The 14,333-nt window shown below is 36.1% G+C and overlaps 1 protein-coding gene across 2 annotated transcripts in view; it reads left to right on the top strand.

Annotated features, from left to right (window-relative positions):
- toc (toucan) overlaps nt 1–14,333 on the top strand; it is a 103,635-nt gene that overhangs the window by 15,296 nt on the left and 74,006 nt on the right. For both annotated transcript variants that reach the window (XM_068295271.1, XM_068295269.1), the window contains exon 2: nt 6,583–9,689. In XM_068295271.1, coding sequence (XP_068151372.1) covers nt 6,583–9,689 — 3,107 coding nt within the window. The remainder of the gene's footprint in view (nt 1–6,582; nt 9,690–14,333) is intronic.

The raw sequence follows: 14,333 nt of genomic DNA, 5'->3' as shown, positions 1-14,333 counted from the left end.
TTAAACACACTATATCCCTAATGATTAATGAACTTAAGATTTCTTAGAAATTGTCGATTAAAAGAATTTGGATTCAGAAAATTGCTTACAATTATACAAAATAATAAGAATAACTTGGTCGTGATGTTAAATTCAATATTCTTAAGCGTTAGAATCGAATCATCATATTCGGATATACAACTTTGAAGAGGTCTAACTCGATATTTTTATAGAATGAGAAGCCATAATAAAGATTTATATAAGACTAAAAATAGTATCTACTCACATATTTAAGAAGCTTAATTTGTCTAAGCTAAAATAGCTTCATGGTTGTCTATATTAATTTTGCATAGATGAATAAAGGAAAATTATACCAAACACTTGTTAAAATCCTTACAAAGCTAATGCTAAGCTACTTTTTGTATATTTCGTACTTTGCAATTCACAGCATTTGATAATTTAATCTTCTCGTAATTCCCACTTGCCACACGTGTTCATGCCACGAGGAGAACAGGCAACAGATTAATTGCTGGTTTATTTACCAACAAACTTAATTAAAACAGCTAAAACACATAACGGCACATTAAAATAAATCGTAAAATAAATTCTCAGCTCAACATGGAGAACGTAAAGGGCAGCAGGCAAATACAATAAAAATTCTTATAACAATCATAAGAAACTCGTTTACATAACAACAATGGTTCAAAAAACAAAACAAAAAATTGGCAAGCAAAAAAAAGAAGAAGGGAAATGTAAAATGGCAAATGTTAGCTGCTGTTGCCTTCATTTGGCTTTTGTTATATGGTTTTTGCCTGTTTTTCGCTAGAAAAGCGTTTTTCTCCAACTTTCATGATGGGGCGAGACGAGATATTTAATCTAAGCACAGAAGTATGCAATATTTTTTGTTTGTTGTGTTGGCGTTAGCAATAACAGAGGAGCCCACGAAGCAAAAAAGGGAATAGAAATGAGAATGCAAATTAAAACTAAACAATCGGGCAACCTAAAATTAGAAAGGCGTATACAGACTTGGGCTTAGTGTACAAATGCGAAATACAGTAAAGTACAACAAAACAACTCTCTTGCATGTCCTTTGTTTAGAAAATTCTGAAAATACTTCAATTATCTTGAACTTTGTTCTTGCTTCGTAGTTTCTAAGAAATTTAAATGTTAAAAATACAGACAAGTAAAGAAAATATTATTTTTGTTTGTGTAGTTACCCAACTCGTTGTACATCCTACACAAGTTCACAATTTGCACCACCTCTTGAACACTCAATAAAAGTCGACTTAAAATTCTAAATCGTAGGTAGAATACATATTGATTTTTTCCATGTTGCGAAGTGTGCCGTGTTGAAATCTTGTACTTTAACAGGTAATTTCGTGTCGCAACAGTCGTAAATAATAATTTTTATAACTTTGTTTGCAATTTTATTATAAAAGCAGCCATAAAAAAGAGCAAACGAGTTAAAAGCTGAGCTAAAACGAGGCTAGTGTTACAATAAAATAATATACAGGGCATCAGGACAATGCTTTACAGTTTAAATACTTAAAAGGTGATAAGAAATGTGGGGACATTATCTTGATGATTCTTCTGAATTTCACCATCAACTTTTGCCATTGTTACTTTCTATAGAATTAGTACAAAATATTAGTCAGCTTCTAGCTTGGATAAACTCACTAATAATTTTTTCTTTCTGTCCTTGACATGGTATATTTATTTTAAGAGTTAGCCTTCCTATTTAATTAGACAGAATATCCAAATTAAAATATAGTTAAATGTACATACATACATATATGTACTTATGTAAAAATAAAGATGATTACAATTTCCATTTATTCTAAGCATTTTCTCATTTTTTTCATTTTTTTTTCATATTTTTTTTTTTTTTTTTTTGTTTAATTAAAAACTTAAAAAACAATTTTTGACTTGTGTTGCTCAATTTTAAGAATTTAACTTGTTAGAATTCTTAAAAAAAAATCGTATGTATATTAAATAGAAAAATGTTCATATTATTCTCCAGCGCTAAACAAAAGTAAAAACGACCCGTTAACTATACAGAATAAATGATTCATTTAAAAATATAAAGAAAACAATTTTAATTTCAAAGATTTAACGCTTTATGCTTTGGTTTTGTATAAACTAAGTTAAACAAATTCTTTTGAGATAGGGTCAATTAAGAAATTAAAATTCAAAACTAACAAAACTAAAAAAAAAACTTTGACAAACTTTCAGTTTAACGATTTCTGACCAAGCTTCTATACGAGGAATACATTACAACATGGCTTCAACTATTTTGAGAATAGTTTCGGTTTATTCTCCGGCCATTTGTTAGCAGAGTCGTTCCAGTTGCAAGTGTCCCCCAGCATGTGTTCTGTTTAACTGCTGCCACTTAAAACTAGTCAAAGATACACATAAATTACTAACACTCTCTGTCCCAGGCCGGACACTGTCAAGTATAAAATATGTAACAGGCCATCTACGTTTCACTCTGTCTCTTTCTTTCGCTCTGTCCTCTAAATCTTGGTCTCTATCGCTTAAACATTAATTGTCTGGCAGACGGGGGAAAATAAATCCCACTCTCTATTTGGCCATAAAAATGATTTAATTTTACGCACGACTTGAACAAGTGGCAAACAAAAAAAAAAAACACAAAAATAAAGAACACGAAGGATGGTCATAGCCTAGAAATAGCCGTGGAGTAACGAGGCACAGCTTGTCACATACTCCAAGCATATTAAAAATGTTATTTCTCATGATGTTGTTGTTGTTATTGTTTTTCGCAGACTTTTGCCGAAAAATTTATTATTGACATTCACAGCAGTTGTGTGTCGCAGGACTTACAAAACAACAAAAAGTATGATAGAAATATTCTGCAGATGCGCAGTCCTTTTTCATTTTTTTACTGCACCGAAAAGTATGCAAAGTGAAATATCTACATATTTGATGAGAATTTATTTTCCGTTGCAAACGGGTATATATAATTGTAATGGCAAATATTTACTAGCGTAAATTCATTTATTTCCTGGAAGTAGCCCATGGAGATAAGCCGCTTAGTTTCTCTTGATGGATATTCAGCTAAATGACCTGTAAAAATGTGCAAAAAGAAAAAGAAGAAATGAAACTTGAAATCGACCAATTTAAACTGATTGAGCTGTTGCCAGACTGGACGTTAACATGACTTGGTATCATGGTGTTTGGGAAAAGGGTTTAGTGTCCGTAAATGAATGGCTTAAGTTCGTTGAGTAATGACGTAGACACACGAACTTATCTGACTTGTGTGTTCTTTCAGCTTATCACATTTAATTTGGTAAGCATTAAAAGTCGTAGAGTCTTTAATGTGAAAAGATATTTCAAGCTGATTGATTTAAATGTTTTAAACTCCAAATTTTACTAAAGATTTTTCTTATACATTTATTCGGAATTAGCAATAGCTCCAGATTCGAAATAACAAAGAAAACAATTTGAAATTGGGAACAGGCCTAAACAACGTTGCTTTTATTATAGGTACCTATTGGATTTATCGTTTTCTCACAAGTCAATAAAACCTTATGGAGTAGAGTATGAATATTTATTATTGTGTAAGGCTATGCAACTTGCTTTATCCACTGCCGTTTCATGTTATTCAAACTTATTTTTCAAGGAATCATATACATACTTGAACGCTAAGCTATTTTGCCTTTTCCTATATAAGTGTATGTACATACATGGCTGTAGTTTGCTTTTCATAACCTCGAACAATCATTATTGATTGGCTATAAGAGTTGGCAAATGCAAATTATGCATGCATAAGCCGCCTGTTCCATATACAAATACACTAGCAACTCTTTGAATTTCTCTAGAGAGGGATGGGTTGGGGAAACTAAATCTGACTACAAGTGCCGCCTTCTCGAGCGTTAAACGATATTAATGCCAAAGAGAATTGATGGTAAGGGTGAACGGTGTAAGGAGAACCAGCTGCTGCTACTGCTCGCTTATGCATTGTACGAGTATGTTCGTATATATGAATCGATAAATTTTATTTAGTTCCGTTCCGGCTTTCCTTTGCACGGGACAACCTGTCATGCAACAAGGACATGCGTTTGCGCTTAACCCATATTCATTTCGTTGTTTTTTCTTTCCTTATTGTTTGTTAAACCACCCTCACTTTTTTTCACCACTTTTATTTTGGATCCTTTTGAAATCCTCAGTATTTATTTGTACGTCACTCGTCGCGTGTGTTTTTGTCCTCATTGTTTGATTGTTTTTCCTTTTTTTCCATATTGTTGTGTCTCTGGTGTCTTTTGGTGGTTTCGAGTGCCGTATAAATATTTCGTGACAAATATTTTTGCACCAATAGCAAATTGTTGGGTAATTTTTTCTCCTTTTCCGTATCCACTTCAAATGCCATCAATTTTAAAGCATCTGCTGAAAGGTTTTATTAGGCTAGACATGAACTAAAGTTTTAAAGGATTTTTTACAAAAATTACAGAATGACAATTGGAAATTATTAACCAGAAAAATTTGATTTTTTATTGTTATTTATGGAACTCGATCCGGCATATAGTAAAGGTTTGATGAAACTTGTTTGGTTTTTTCGAAAATGCATTTTTCAAAAGCCTTGACAGGGATAACTCGAATAGTTTCTAACTGATTTGATTAAAGCTGATGCTTCCTTGAGCTCAATTTGTGATCGTAGCAGTCTAACAACCTTTAGCCTTAAGTTTCAATTTCCATTTTCAGAAAAATAGTTATAATGGAAATATATACAGTAGATGTTGATTATAACGATCCCGATTACATCGACATTCCGCTAATAACGCAGCAAGGCTTGAAAGGCTTGAAACAGAATCGGCTATAACGAATATCGGTTACAACAAAAGAATATTGCCGGTCCCTTGCGTATCGTTATAAGTGAACGCATTTAAGTTTTTCCATATGGAACGCCAACGCTTGATTAAACAAACTGAACATATATTTTGGTATCAGAATTCTCTGTCTGAAGCATATGTCATATTCTTTATAGTCTCGGTTGGAATGATTATTTAAAATATATCATTCACAATTTATACCAATCCCTGCAATATAATGATTATGTAAATTCCCTGTGGGTGAACTTATCGATAGTCTCTCCCTCTCTCCTCTCTCTCTCTCCCCGGCCACATTTAATGGGAAAATAAAGCGGCAGCTGTTGGTTTTCGCCAGCCTCGTGTCATATGGCAATAATTATAGCCACATATGGGAGTTGGCTGCACAAAATGAACAGTTTGGTTCCTCCTTTTCTCACTTCTCTCCTATGGCTGGGGTAACTTTTGTGTGCACATTTTGCACTTGATAACAATCACGATGGGGTCGCCAAAACTTTCTCAATGCTGAACCCTCCTTCTCCCTATATCGCTCTCCCCTCTGTCACTGAGAGTGTGTGGGTTGGGTAGTAGTTGCCACGCGAAGGAAAAGTTCAAGGACATTAAGCGGCGTCTGGTTATGAAGAGGAGAGCAGGACGAGGGGCATACAAAGAAGTAGCAATATTCAGCTTGTTTAACTTGTCTGTTGAAAATTGCATTTTCGATTAAGGCGGCTGTGTAAACTGTATTGAGTGCATTTAATATTGCGGCCTGTACCTAAGGGAAGCCCAGATAAGAAAAACAAGAGAGAGAAAAATAACTCTTGTCTATATATGTATAAAAGGAAATGAAGACAAAAGTTTTTCATTCTCATAACCATTTAGCCCATCTTGGGGGAAAAAAAGTGTAACGGAAGTTTGGAAGCAGCTTAAAGAGTTTATGAAATTGATCCAGATAATTATTTTGCATAATTTGCATCATTTTAATCCCAATTATATAAACGGAAAGATGAATATTAAATTAACTAGATTAACTAATATTTTTTGCGTCAAAAACATTTAAACAAATTTTTGGTAGCTTCTGCAAGGGTATACCCTTGCAAAAAAGAGGTTTTTGTATTTGCCCAGGTAAAAAGTTTATTATCTTCTTTCTACCCTAATTCTGCGTCCGGTCTCTACATAGACAATTTCATATGGTCTTCATATATCTATTATAGTTTATTCTCCGACTCTGTTCTTATCATAAATCATCCCCTAGGTAAACAGGTTTAAGCATTATCTCATACAACCACACAAAAGTCTCCCCCCGTTACCAAAATATGTATGTGCATAATTAGCCAACATTGTTCTTCTGGCTGTAAATTCAGCTGTACGCTGTGCCATAAAAAGTTCAGCGTTGCCATAAAATCTCATCCCCAGAAGTATGCTTCACTTTTTTTGTCTTTCCCCCTTTTTGATTCGATTAAATTGCAATTAGCTTCTGGGTAAACAAAAACAAAACCCAAACCACCCTTCAGCATGTGACTGCATAGAAGTTGCGATGACATCAGTAGTTGAAGAATTTCAACCCTCATACGAAAAAGTGCGTTGAACTGGTGCCAAATTGGGCAGCAAAAGGCAACGCCCCAGTGAACTACTTAGAGTATAAAAGATAAAAAAAGTTAGCACGTACATAAAGGATGTGTCCTAGACAGGCGCCAAAACGCAACGAAAATTTATGTGGCAGGAATTTCTTTATGTCTCTCATTCTCATTTTGTTCTCGTCTCTTTCTTCTTCTTGCAGGATCCGGCTACAACAAGAATACCCCGCTTGGATGGACCATCGCGTATACCACCACCGGGGAGCTTTGGCACCACAACCTCGCATATTAAACCACCGACAAATACAGCAACTCTAAGGGCAACAAAAATCTTTCAGGCACCAGCTTCATCCACAACAACAACTGGAACAATTCCCACTAAGCCACGCCCAACCAGCTCATATACACAGAAAGCCTCCTTGGAGAAACTAAGCTCTAGCATCAAACGTAGTGCGAGCGGTGAAAGGCTAAACAATGCCGTGAGTCAAATAAAGAAATATTTTTGGCAAAGCAAAGCTCCAAGTTCTGTGAAAAGAAACGATATGACCACTTCTGTGCCCATAACACCAATGCCAAAGCCCAAACAAACAGTCCTTAAAAACAATGAACCCATGATCAGTAGTACTCCAATGCCATTAATGCGTTCCGAAACCTTTGTATGCAATGAAGATGAGGAGGAGCAGCAGCAGGAAAGTGAACAGAAGGCGGAGAAAGTTGTGGAAAAAGATAAACTATTAAGTCGATGTCGTCTTTCTGCCATAAGTTTTGGTCGTACCATGGATTTAGGTTCGCCTAGTGAGACAAGATCAATCAATAGTGAAACTCCGCCATCGGGCCTAAGACTCATGCATAATAACAACAATAATAATAATCTTACACAAACACTCAATACAAGTCCCTTAACGTCTTTAAAAGCATCGGAAAATCGTGAAAACACTTCACACGATCTCCCAATGAATGCCACACAAACACTCAATGCCAATTTGGGTAGAACAATGCCGGTGATTTGCGGCAATGATGTAACACAAACCATAAGTGGGACCCCGCATGGACTACAAGAGACACAAGTGTACAGTAAAATAGCAAATCTCACAAAGACCATTGATTCTGGCAAAGATCAAGTGGAAGATGATTTGGATTCCACACTGGATGCCACCTTGACGGCATTGGCTCCGGATAAATCAAATATGAAACTGCCATTGAATTCCACTTTGAATACAGAACGTTTGCTTAACATTACGGGTCTTCATTCACCAGCTCGTCATATACAGCTCCTGAATTTGACACGTGAATTTATGGAAGCATCGCCACATAAAAATGCTGGAACATCGCTATATCGTCGCTCTACGCCGCAGCATTCGTTGATATGCTTTAGTCCCAAATCGCCAGGAATTTCACCACATGGCGGTGGTCCTTTGGGTTGTCAGAAGACACCGGAACCCCTGCATCTGCTGTCGCCCTGTGACTTTGGACTACACACTCGAACGCCCGATGGCGAAATGGTGCTCGATAGCACACTAATTCCATCGAGTGCGATCAATAAAAATGGACGTACACGTTATAGTTTTGGTTTAGATTTGCCGGACACAAATTTAGACTGTTCCATCGAGTTGGTGGATAATTCGTTTTCCTCTTCACAACAACAATTGCATCAGCAGCAACAGCAATTATTCAAAAAACAGCATTCATTTGATATGGATGAAAGTTTGGGGATATTGACACCCGATCAAATGAAAGGATTCTTGGACTCGGCACATAATTTGGAATTACAATTGGCAGCGCAACAAAGTAGACAAATGCGATTAGAGCAGACACCATCGCCAGAGGAATTACCCTTGGATCCGGTCGAAATAACCACAACATCATTACTAGCAGCAAGAACCACAACAACCACAACAACAACAAAAGTTGTAGAGAAAATTGAGAAATCCATTCAAGCCATCAGCAGCAGCAGCAGCAGTAATACGAATACCCAATCGAATAGTTTTATAACCAGTGTGACTAGTGTTACCAGCCTGGATACAGGCTATCAAGGTGATGGTGAAATGTCACGCCCTGCCTCACGTGGAGCCTGCGATCATTCGCCCAGCAATGGTCCCCAACTGGGTCGAGTGAGTCGTCAGCCAAGTTTTCCACCGCCGATACCAATGCGACGCCAAGACCCGATGACCGATTCAGATTTCTTTACCGAATCCGATGCCGATGATGTATTACATGGTCGTGGCGGTGATCGTCGTGCTCAAGTGATTGATGGCCAACTCTATGGGCCAACTATGCAGCCAAGTGCCTCGGTGCCCCAGCTAGAGGACTCTTGCATGGAATCATCGGGCATTTTCACTGATGTCGAGAACCGTTGTGACGAGGAAATGCGTCGTCCCATGGAAATGGAGTTTGATATGTCACCCGAATCGGACTCGAACCATACAATGCGAAAGGCAGCCATCCCAGCCACTTCAGCAGTAGGGGGTCAAGGTCAACAGCAGCGACCTCCCAGCAGTTGCCTCTCCTCGTCATCGGCGGCCACAACTCTCTCGAATCGCACCTCCTATTGCAGCGTCGACGGTGGCAGCACTAAAAGCTTTTGCGATGAAGCTTTCAGCAATGTTGGAGTCGTCGGCGATCAGCCCCAGCGATCGTCAATGCTTTCAGTTCAACTTAGAGCATCGCCGCGTCCGCACGCTTCATCGCTATCGTCGCTCTGTACTGCAGTAGAGAATTCAGTTTCAACCACAACATCGTCGTCCGCGTCGTCGTCGTCGTCTCTTGCCGCCTCACCCAAATCGTGTAAAGCGCAAAAACCAAATAAAAATTCAAACCATAATCTTAACTCACATCCAACCACTCCGCGTAGTGTTAAATCCTCTGGAGTAACGCGTAAATCGCATACACCCAATAAATGGGATGCCGTTATGAATAAAATAGCCAGCAACAAGTCGCTAATTAAAACCAATTACAATGATGTGAAATCAAAAGTGTCCAGCACACGTGCTATGACCTCGTCTCCGACAGCAACAACAACAACAACAACAACCAATGGAAGCACCACAACGCCAGCATCGAGACGCTCGCCCTCGGTTACGCCCAAAGCATCGCCAAAAACGACGTTGGTCGTCAAGCGGAGCCCAAGCAAAACTGCCACACCTTCGCCTCCACCGCTCGCATTGGCACGGCAGCCACAGGATAAAGGCTCAGTTGGTGCGAGTGGTGGTGCAGGTGGTGCAATTGGAAGAACGTCTCTGGTGAAATCCCCCACAACGCCAACATCTCCGCCAGCCAAAAGATTGCAGCAGCAGGCGGCGCTTATCAAGCGGTAAGTTCTCAATACCCAAACTTTTTGCATATCTTATCAATCGGTGGACATTCCAAACTTATCTCTCTCTTCCTAAGTTCCTTATCACTCAGTTAATTGATTTCTTTTGTATCAGTTTCTTAACTTTTGATAGGTCTATCGAAATGTTTTAATGGCACATTGCTTGTAAATTAAATAATGAGTTCAGGGTCACCCAAATATTTGATAGGCAAGCCTCTTAAGTTTGGACTCAAGGGAAACTCTTTTATTTTTAATTAGTTATCTTATGATTGACCAAAATGTTAAATCAAACTTAAAGTTTAAATGATGAATAGATGTTTTTTTTTTTTTTTGGTTTTTTTGCTGCACCATAATGATTTTTAATGGCACTATAACAACAAAATCTACTAAACTGCGTTAGGGTATATATATTCAGTCTAATTGAACTTGAACTTCTTTGCTTCTACTGCTAATTGCAATTAAGTATGATTTCATCTGTTGTCAGGTTATAATTAGAATTTTTTGACTTAATTCTTATCATTTTATTTGTCCACTGCGACGGTTCATTCACTTTATTCAAAGTGAGTATAATATGCATATATTAAATGAATTCAAGTTCAAAGTGAATAGATAAAACAAGTAAAAGCAATTACATTACTTAAATGATTTTTTTAACATGTTGCGAAAAGCAAAATATAAACAAATAAAAAATAGAGACTTAGTTAACAAGTAATCATGGGCGTTTTTCACACACTCACACACAATATTTAAATTTGTTTTATTTATTATTCACAGTCATTATTCGCTTTCAAAAATAAATAATTATTCAATTCTATGAAAATGTGTATACAAATAAGTGTATGTATATATTGGAAAGAGTATACGTAGCATTGTGCTGTAGTAAAGTAGTTAAACCCTAATATATACAATGTTTCGGATCAGCTTACTTAAGTCTTCTAAACCTTTGAGACCTCTAATTTCTGAATAAAATAGAAAATTTCATACTAAAACTTTGAAATTCTATAATTTACTAATTGGTAATATTAATCTTTCTCCAAGAAGTAAGGCATAGATTAAAAACCTCTACTTGCAAGTAATGAAAATGGCTTGAATCTAAAGTTCATTAAAGAAATGTATTTAATAGGATGTTTACTTTTGGCAGAGTGTAATAACACTGATTTTCTTTATATTCCAAGTTTGATAAATAAATACAGCAGCACCTTGAATAGACCGTAACATCAAGTACCTTACAGAAACAAATCCGTATCATGTAATCAGAGCCAAGTGTTTTAGTCCACACTTTGTATATAGATATTTAAACTCATGATTTCAATTATGTACACATTGAATCCTCACATAGTTTAGAATTTGTACAAGACATTAATTTAGTCGAGGGACATTGTCATTCCTTTAATATTCCTACAATAAGATGATTTCTTAGTATATGTAAGTAAGAAAGAAACTTTCAAGAATAGGTAACCGTAACCAATCAGAAAAATACAAAATTGTAGGGTATAAACACATTGATTTGCTTTGACTTGAGTTAGCCGGTTATTTTTATACCCTTGCAAAAAGGGTATATTAATTTTGGTCAGAAGTGTGCAACGCATAGAACGAAGCATCTCCGACCATACAAAATATATATATTCTTGATCAGCACGACGAGACGAGTTCAAATAGCCATGTCCGTCCGTCCGTCCGTCCGTCCGTCCGTCCGTCCGTCCGTCCGTCCGTCCGTCCGTCTGGATCAACGCAAACTCCTCCTAGACCCTAAGAGCTACAGAGCTGAAATTTTGCACCTAGGCTTGTATATACTGCAGGCGTTGTATATCTCGGATCGGACCACTATATCATATAGCTCCCATACAAACCTTAAAGTCACGAACAGTGACTTTTCTCAATATCTTCGTTATTTTCTATGTTATTATCGTGAAACTTAATATTAGATAGTTTATTACGCTTATAAACGACTGTGCCAAATTTGATCAAGATCGGATGACTATATCATATAGCTCCCATAGGAACGATCGGTCGAAAACAGTGACTTTTGTAAATAACTTCGTTACTTTTACCGCGATTGCTTTCAAATTAAACATTTGTTAGTTTAGTATATCTGTTAATGACTGTGCCGAATTTGATAAAGATCGGGTGACTATATCATATAGCTCCCATAGGAACGATCGGTGGAAAACTGTGACTTTCCTATGATTGTAGGCCATCCTTTCGCAAACATAAGCCTTTTTAGATAAAACGTTCTTCCACATTGATGGCTAATAGGTAAGGAAAGAGTTACCAAAAAAGTTGCAAGGGTATACAAACTTTGACGCGGTCAAAGTTAGCCCCGGCCCTCTGGTTTTTTTTTTTGCGGTTTCTTATTGCTGTGTCTCGTCATCAACTGAGAGATTTGTCTATATAATTTGTGCCTTGTTGAAACTGCATACATTATTGACATTTGATGAAGCTTCCTAACGAAACGTGAGCTCAGCTCTGATTAAAATCTCTCACTGTCTCTTATCTAATGAAATTTTATAGAGCTGTAATGTATGATATCATGTAGAGGAAGAGAAAGAGAGAGAGAGAGAGAGCGAGACAAGCTCAACTGCTAATTTGTGGTTGCAATTGTTGAGAGTTTGTTGTTATTTTGTTGCCATTCGATGTGGAAAATTTTTAATGGAAAATGTTTTGCATGTTAAGCTAACTACAACAACAAAAATGAAAATAAAACACGACCCTCAGAATACAAAATCAAAGTGAACGACAACAAAAATTTCTGAGGGCGTTTTGTCAAAGTTCATTCGTGTGTTTTTTTCGTTGGATTTCGGTTCAACGATTTCAGTTCACATGACAAAATAACAATAATTTCAGAAGAATTACTAAGAAATTAAGCAGCAACCACTAGACGTGTTTCACCCCAAGTCTCTCCCCTCTTGGCTCCCATAATGACCATAAGTTAATCGCACCAGACGCATGATGTTTAATAAACACGACACGGGTCCAATAAATTAAGTTGCCTCCAATGTGCGTCTTTTTTTTTTTTTGGCATTTAGTTTGCACAGTTTTTGTGTTTACCCTTCAATGAGGTTACGTGAGGATGGTGATGATGATTGCGTCTAGGGGGCTTCCTAGGTGCGGCTGTACGGTTAACACTCATTATTAAAGGCAATTTGGCAGGCCAATGTGGCCAATTAGTGAGTTGTTTGTGTGCTAACAAAAGCATATATGCATATGACGTCACAATTTTGTTTGCCATATTGAAGCTAAACCTTCGAAATGCAAATGTCGGTTAAACAAAATAATTTAATGCCACATTTAATGCTTAAAACACGTTTAACACACGTTTGCGAGAGAAATATTACTGAGTTATGTGGATAACTATTGAAATTAATCTATCCTTAATTTTTCTTATCTAAAGAGCAGTAGATTGGCATATGTTGGCGGATTAGAGTTGACTCAGAGAGCACTTATAGATATACATAAATCCTGCAGATCCTTTTATCAACAAATACTCCACAAAAAACACCTTTTATTAAGTGACCATAATCAATCTTTTTGTTATCTATAGATATACCTACATTTTTGCTATCTAAACTAGCGGACTTTCAGTGATAACATTAATGCATTGAAAACGAAATTTATTTTAACTTTAATCTATGAACGGAAGAATCCCATAGACACTCCAACAATATTCGATACGGAAACATAAAAATGCTTACGGCAACAGAAACATAAGCAAACTTTAAAAAAAAGACCAAAAAAGCAATAATTGCTGTTGGCTTAGACGTTTGTTAACACATGTTATCACCCAAACGGGAAGGGGGCGGATAGGAACAAAACAAAAACATACAAAACGTGTCTCAGTGTGTGTGTGTAAGTTGTAGATAAACAAAAACTAAAAAAAAAAAGAAAAAGTGAAAACCAAAACTTAAACCAAACAGACATAAATTTTATACAAGGTCAAAAATAACAGCAATTAAGCGAGACGCACAAAGAATTACAACGAGCATAAAGAAGATTTTCAAATTTTATACTCAATACAAATGCAAATATTGATTTTGACCAGAAATAGAAGGAAGATCTATCACTCTAGCAGCAGATCTATATGAAAATGGATAAAAAAAAAATTCAAACCATAAAATTTTAAAAGATTTAATAAAGAAAGGAAGTTAAACTTGTGGTAAAGCAAAAAGTAGTGTACTATTTTCCGTTACTTAATAAAGTTTTATAGTTTTGTTTAGGGAACAATATAATATAATATAATAATATTTTTTATCAGTGCTGGACTACGATCAAATATCAATATTTATATGGAGTTAACTCATATAAATCAACTTAGATAAAGATATCTACTTCAATTGATTCGGAGAATTCTTTTAAAATAATTTATTTATTAATTTCAATAAGTCTGTCAAACTTAAAGATAAATAATAAGCTTAGAAATCGTATGACATAAAGAAGAACCTTGGTTAAGGGCTGAAGCAATTTATTAGAACAATCTTTCATATAAAATTTCACACTTAAAAAACTCATTAGATTTGAGCATAAATATCTATAAAAAGAAATGTTTGTGTCTAAAGATGGCTTAAATGAATTAACATCTTTAGTATTACAAAGTCGTTGTCCCATAAGTTAAGACTCATCAAGTTTTCTCCGATAATTATAATTAAT

This window comes from Drosophila tropicalis, unplaced genomic scaffold (assembly GCF_018151085.1).
Source record: "Drosophila tropicalis isolate 14030-0801.00 unplaced genomic scaffold, ASM1815108v1 contig_845, whole genome shotgun sequence".
Classification (NCBI taxonomy): Eukaryota; Metazoa; Arthropoda; class Insecta; order Diptera; family Drosophilidae; genus Drosophila; species Drosophila tropicalis.
This window is presented reverse-complemented; position numbering and strand designations above follow the sequence as displayed.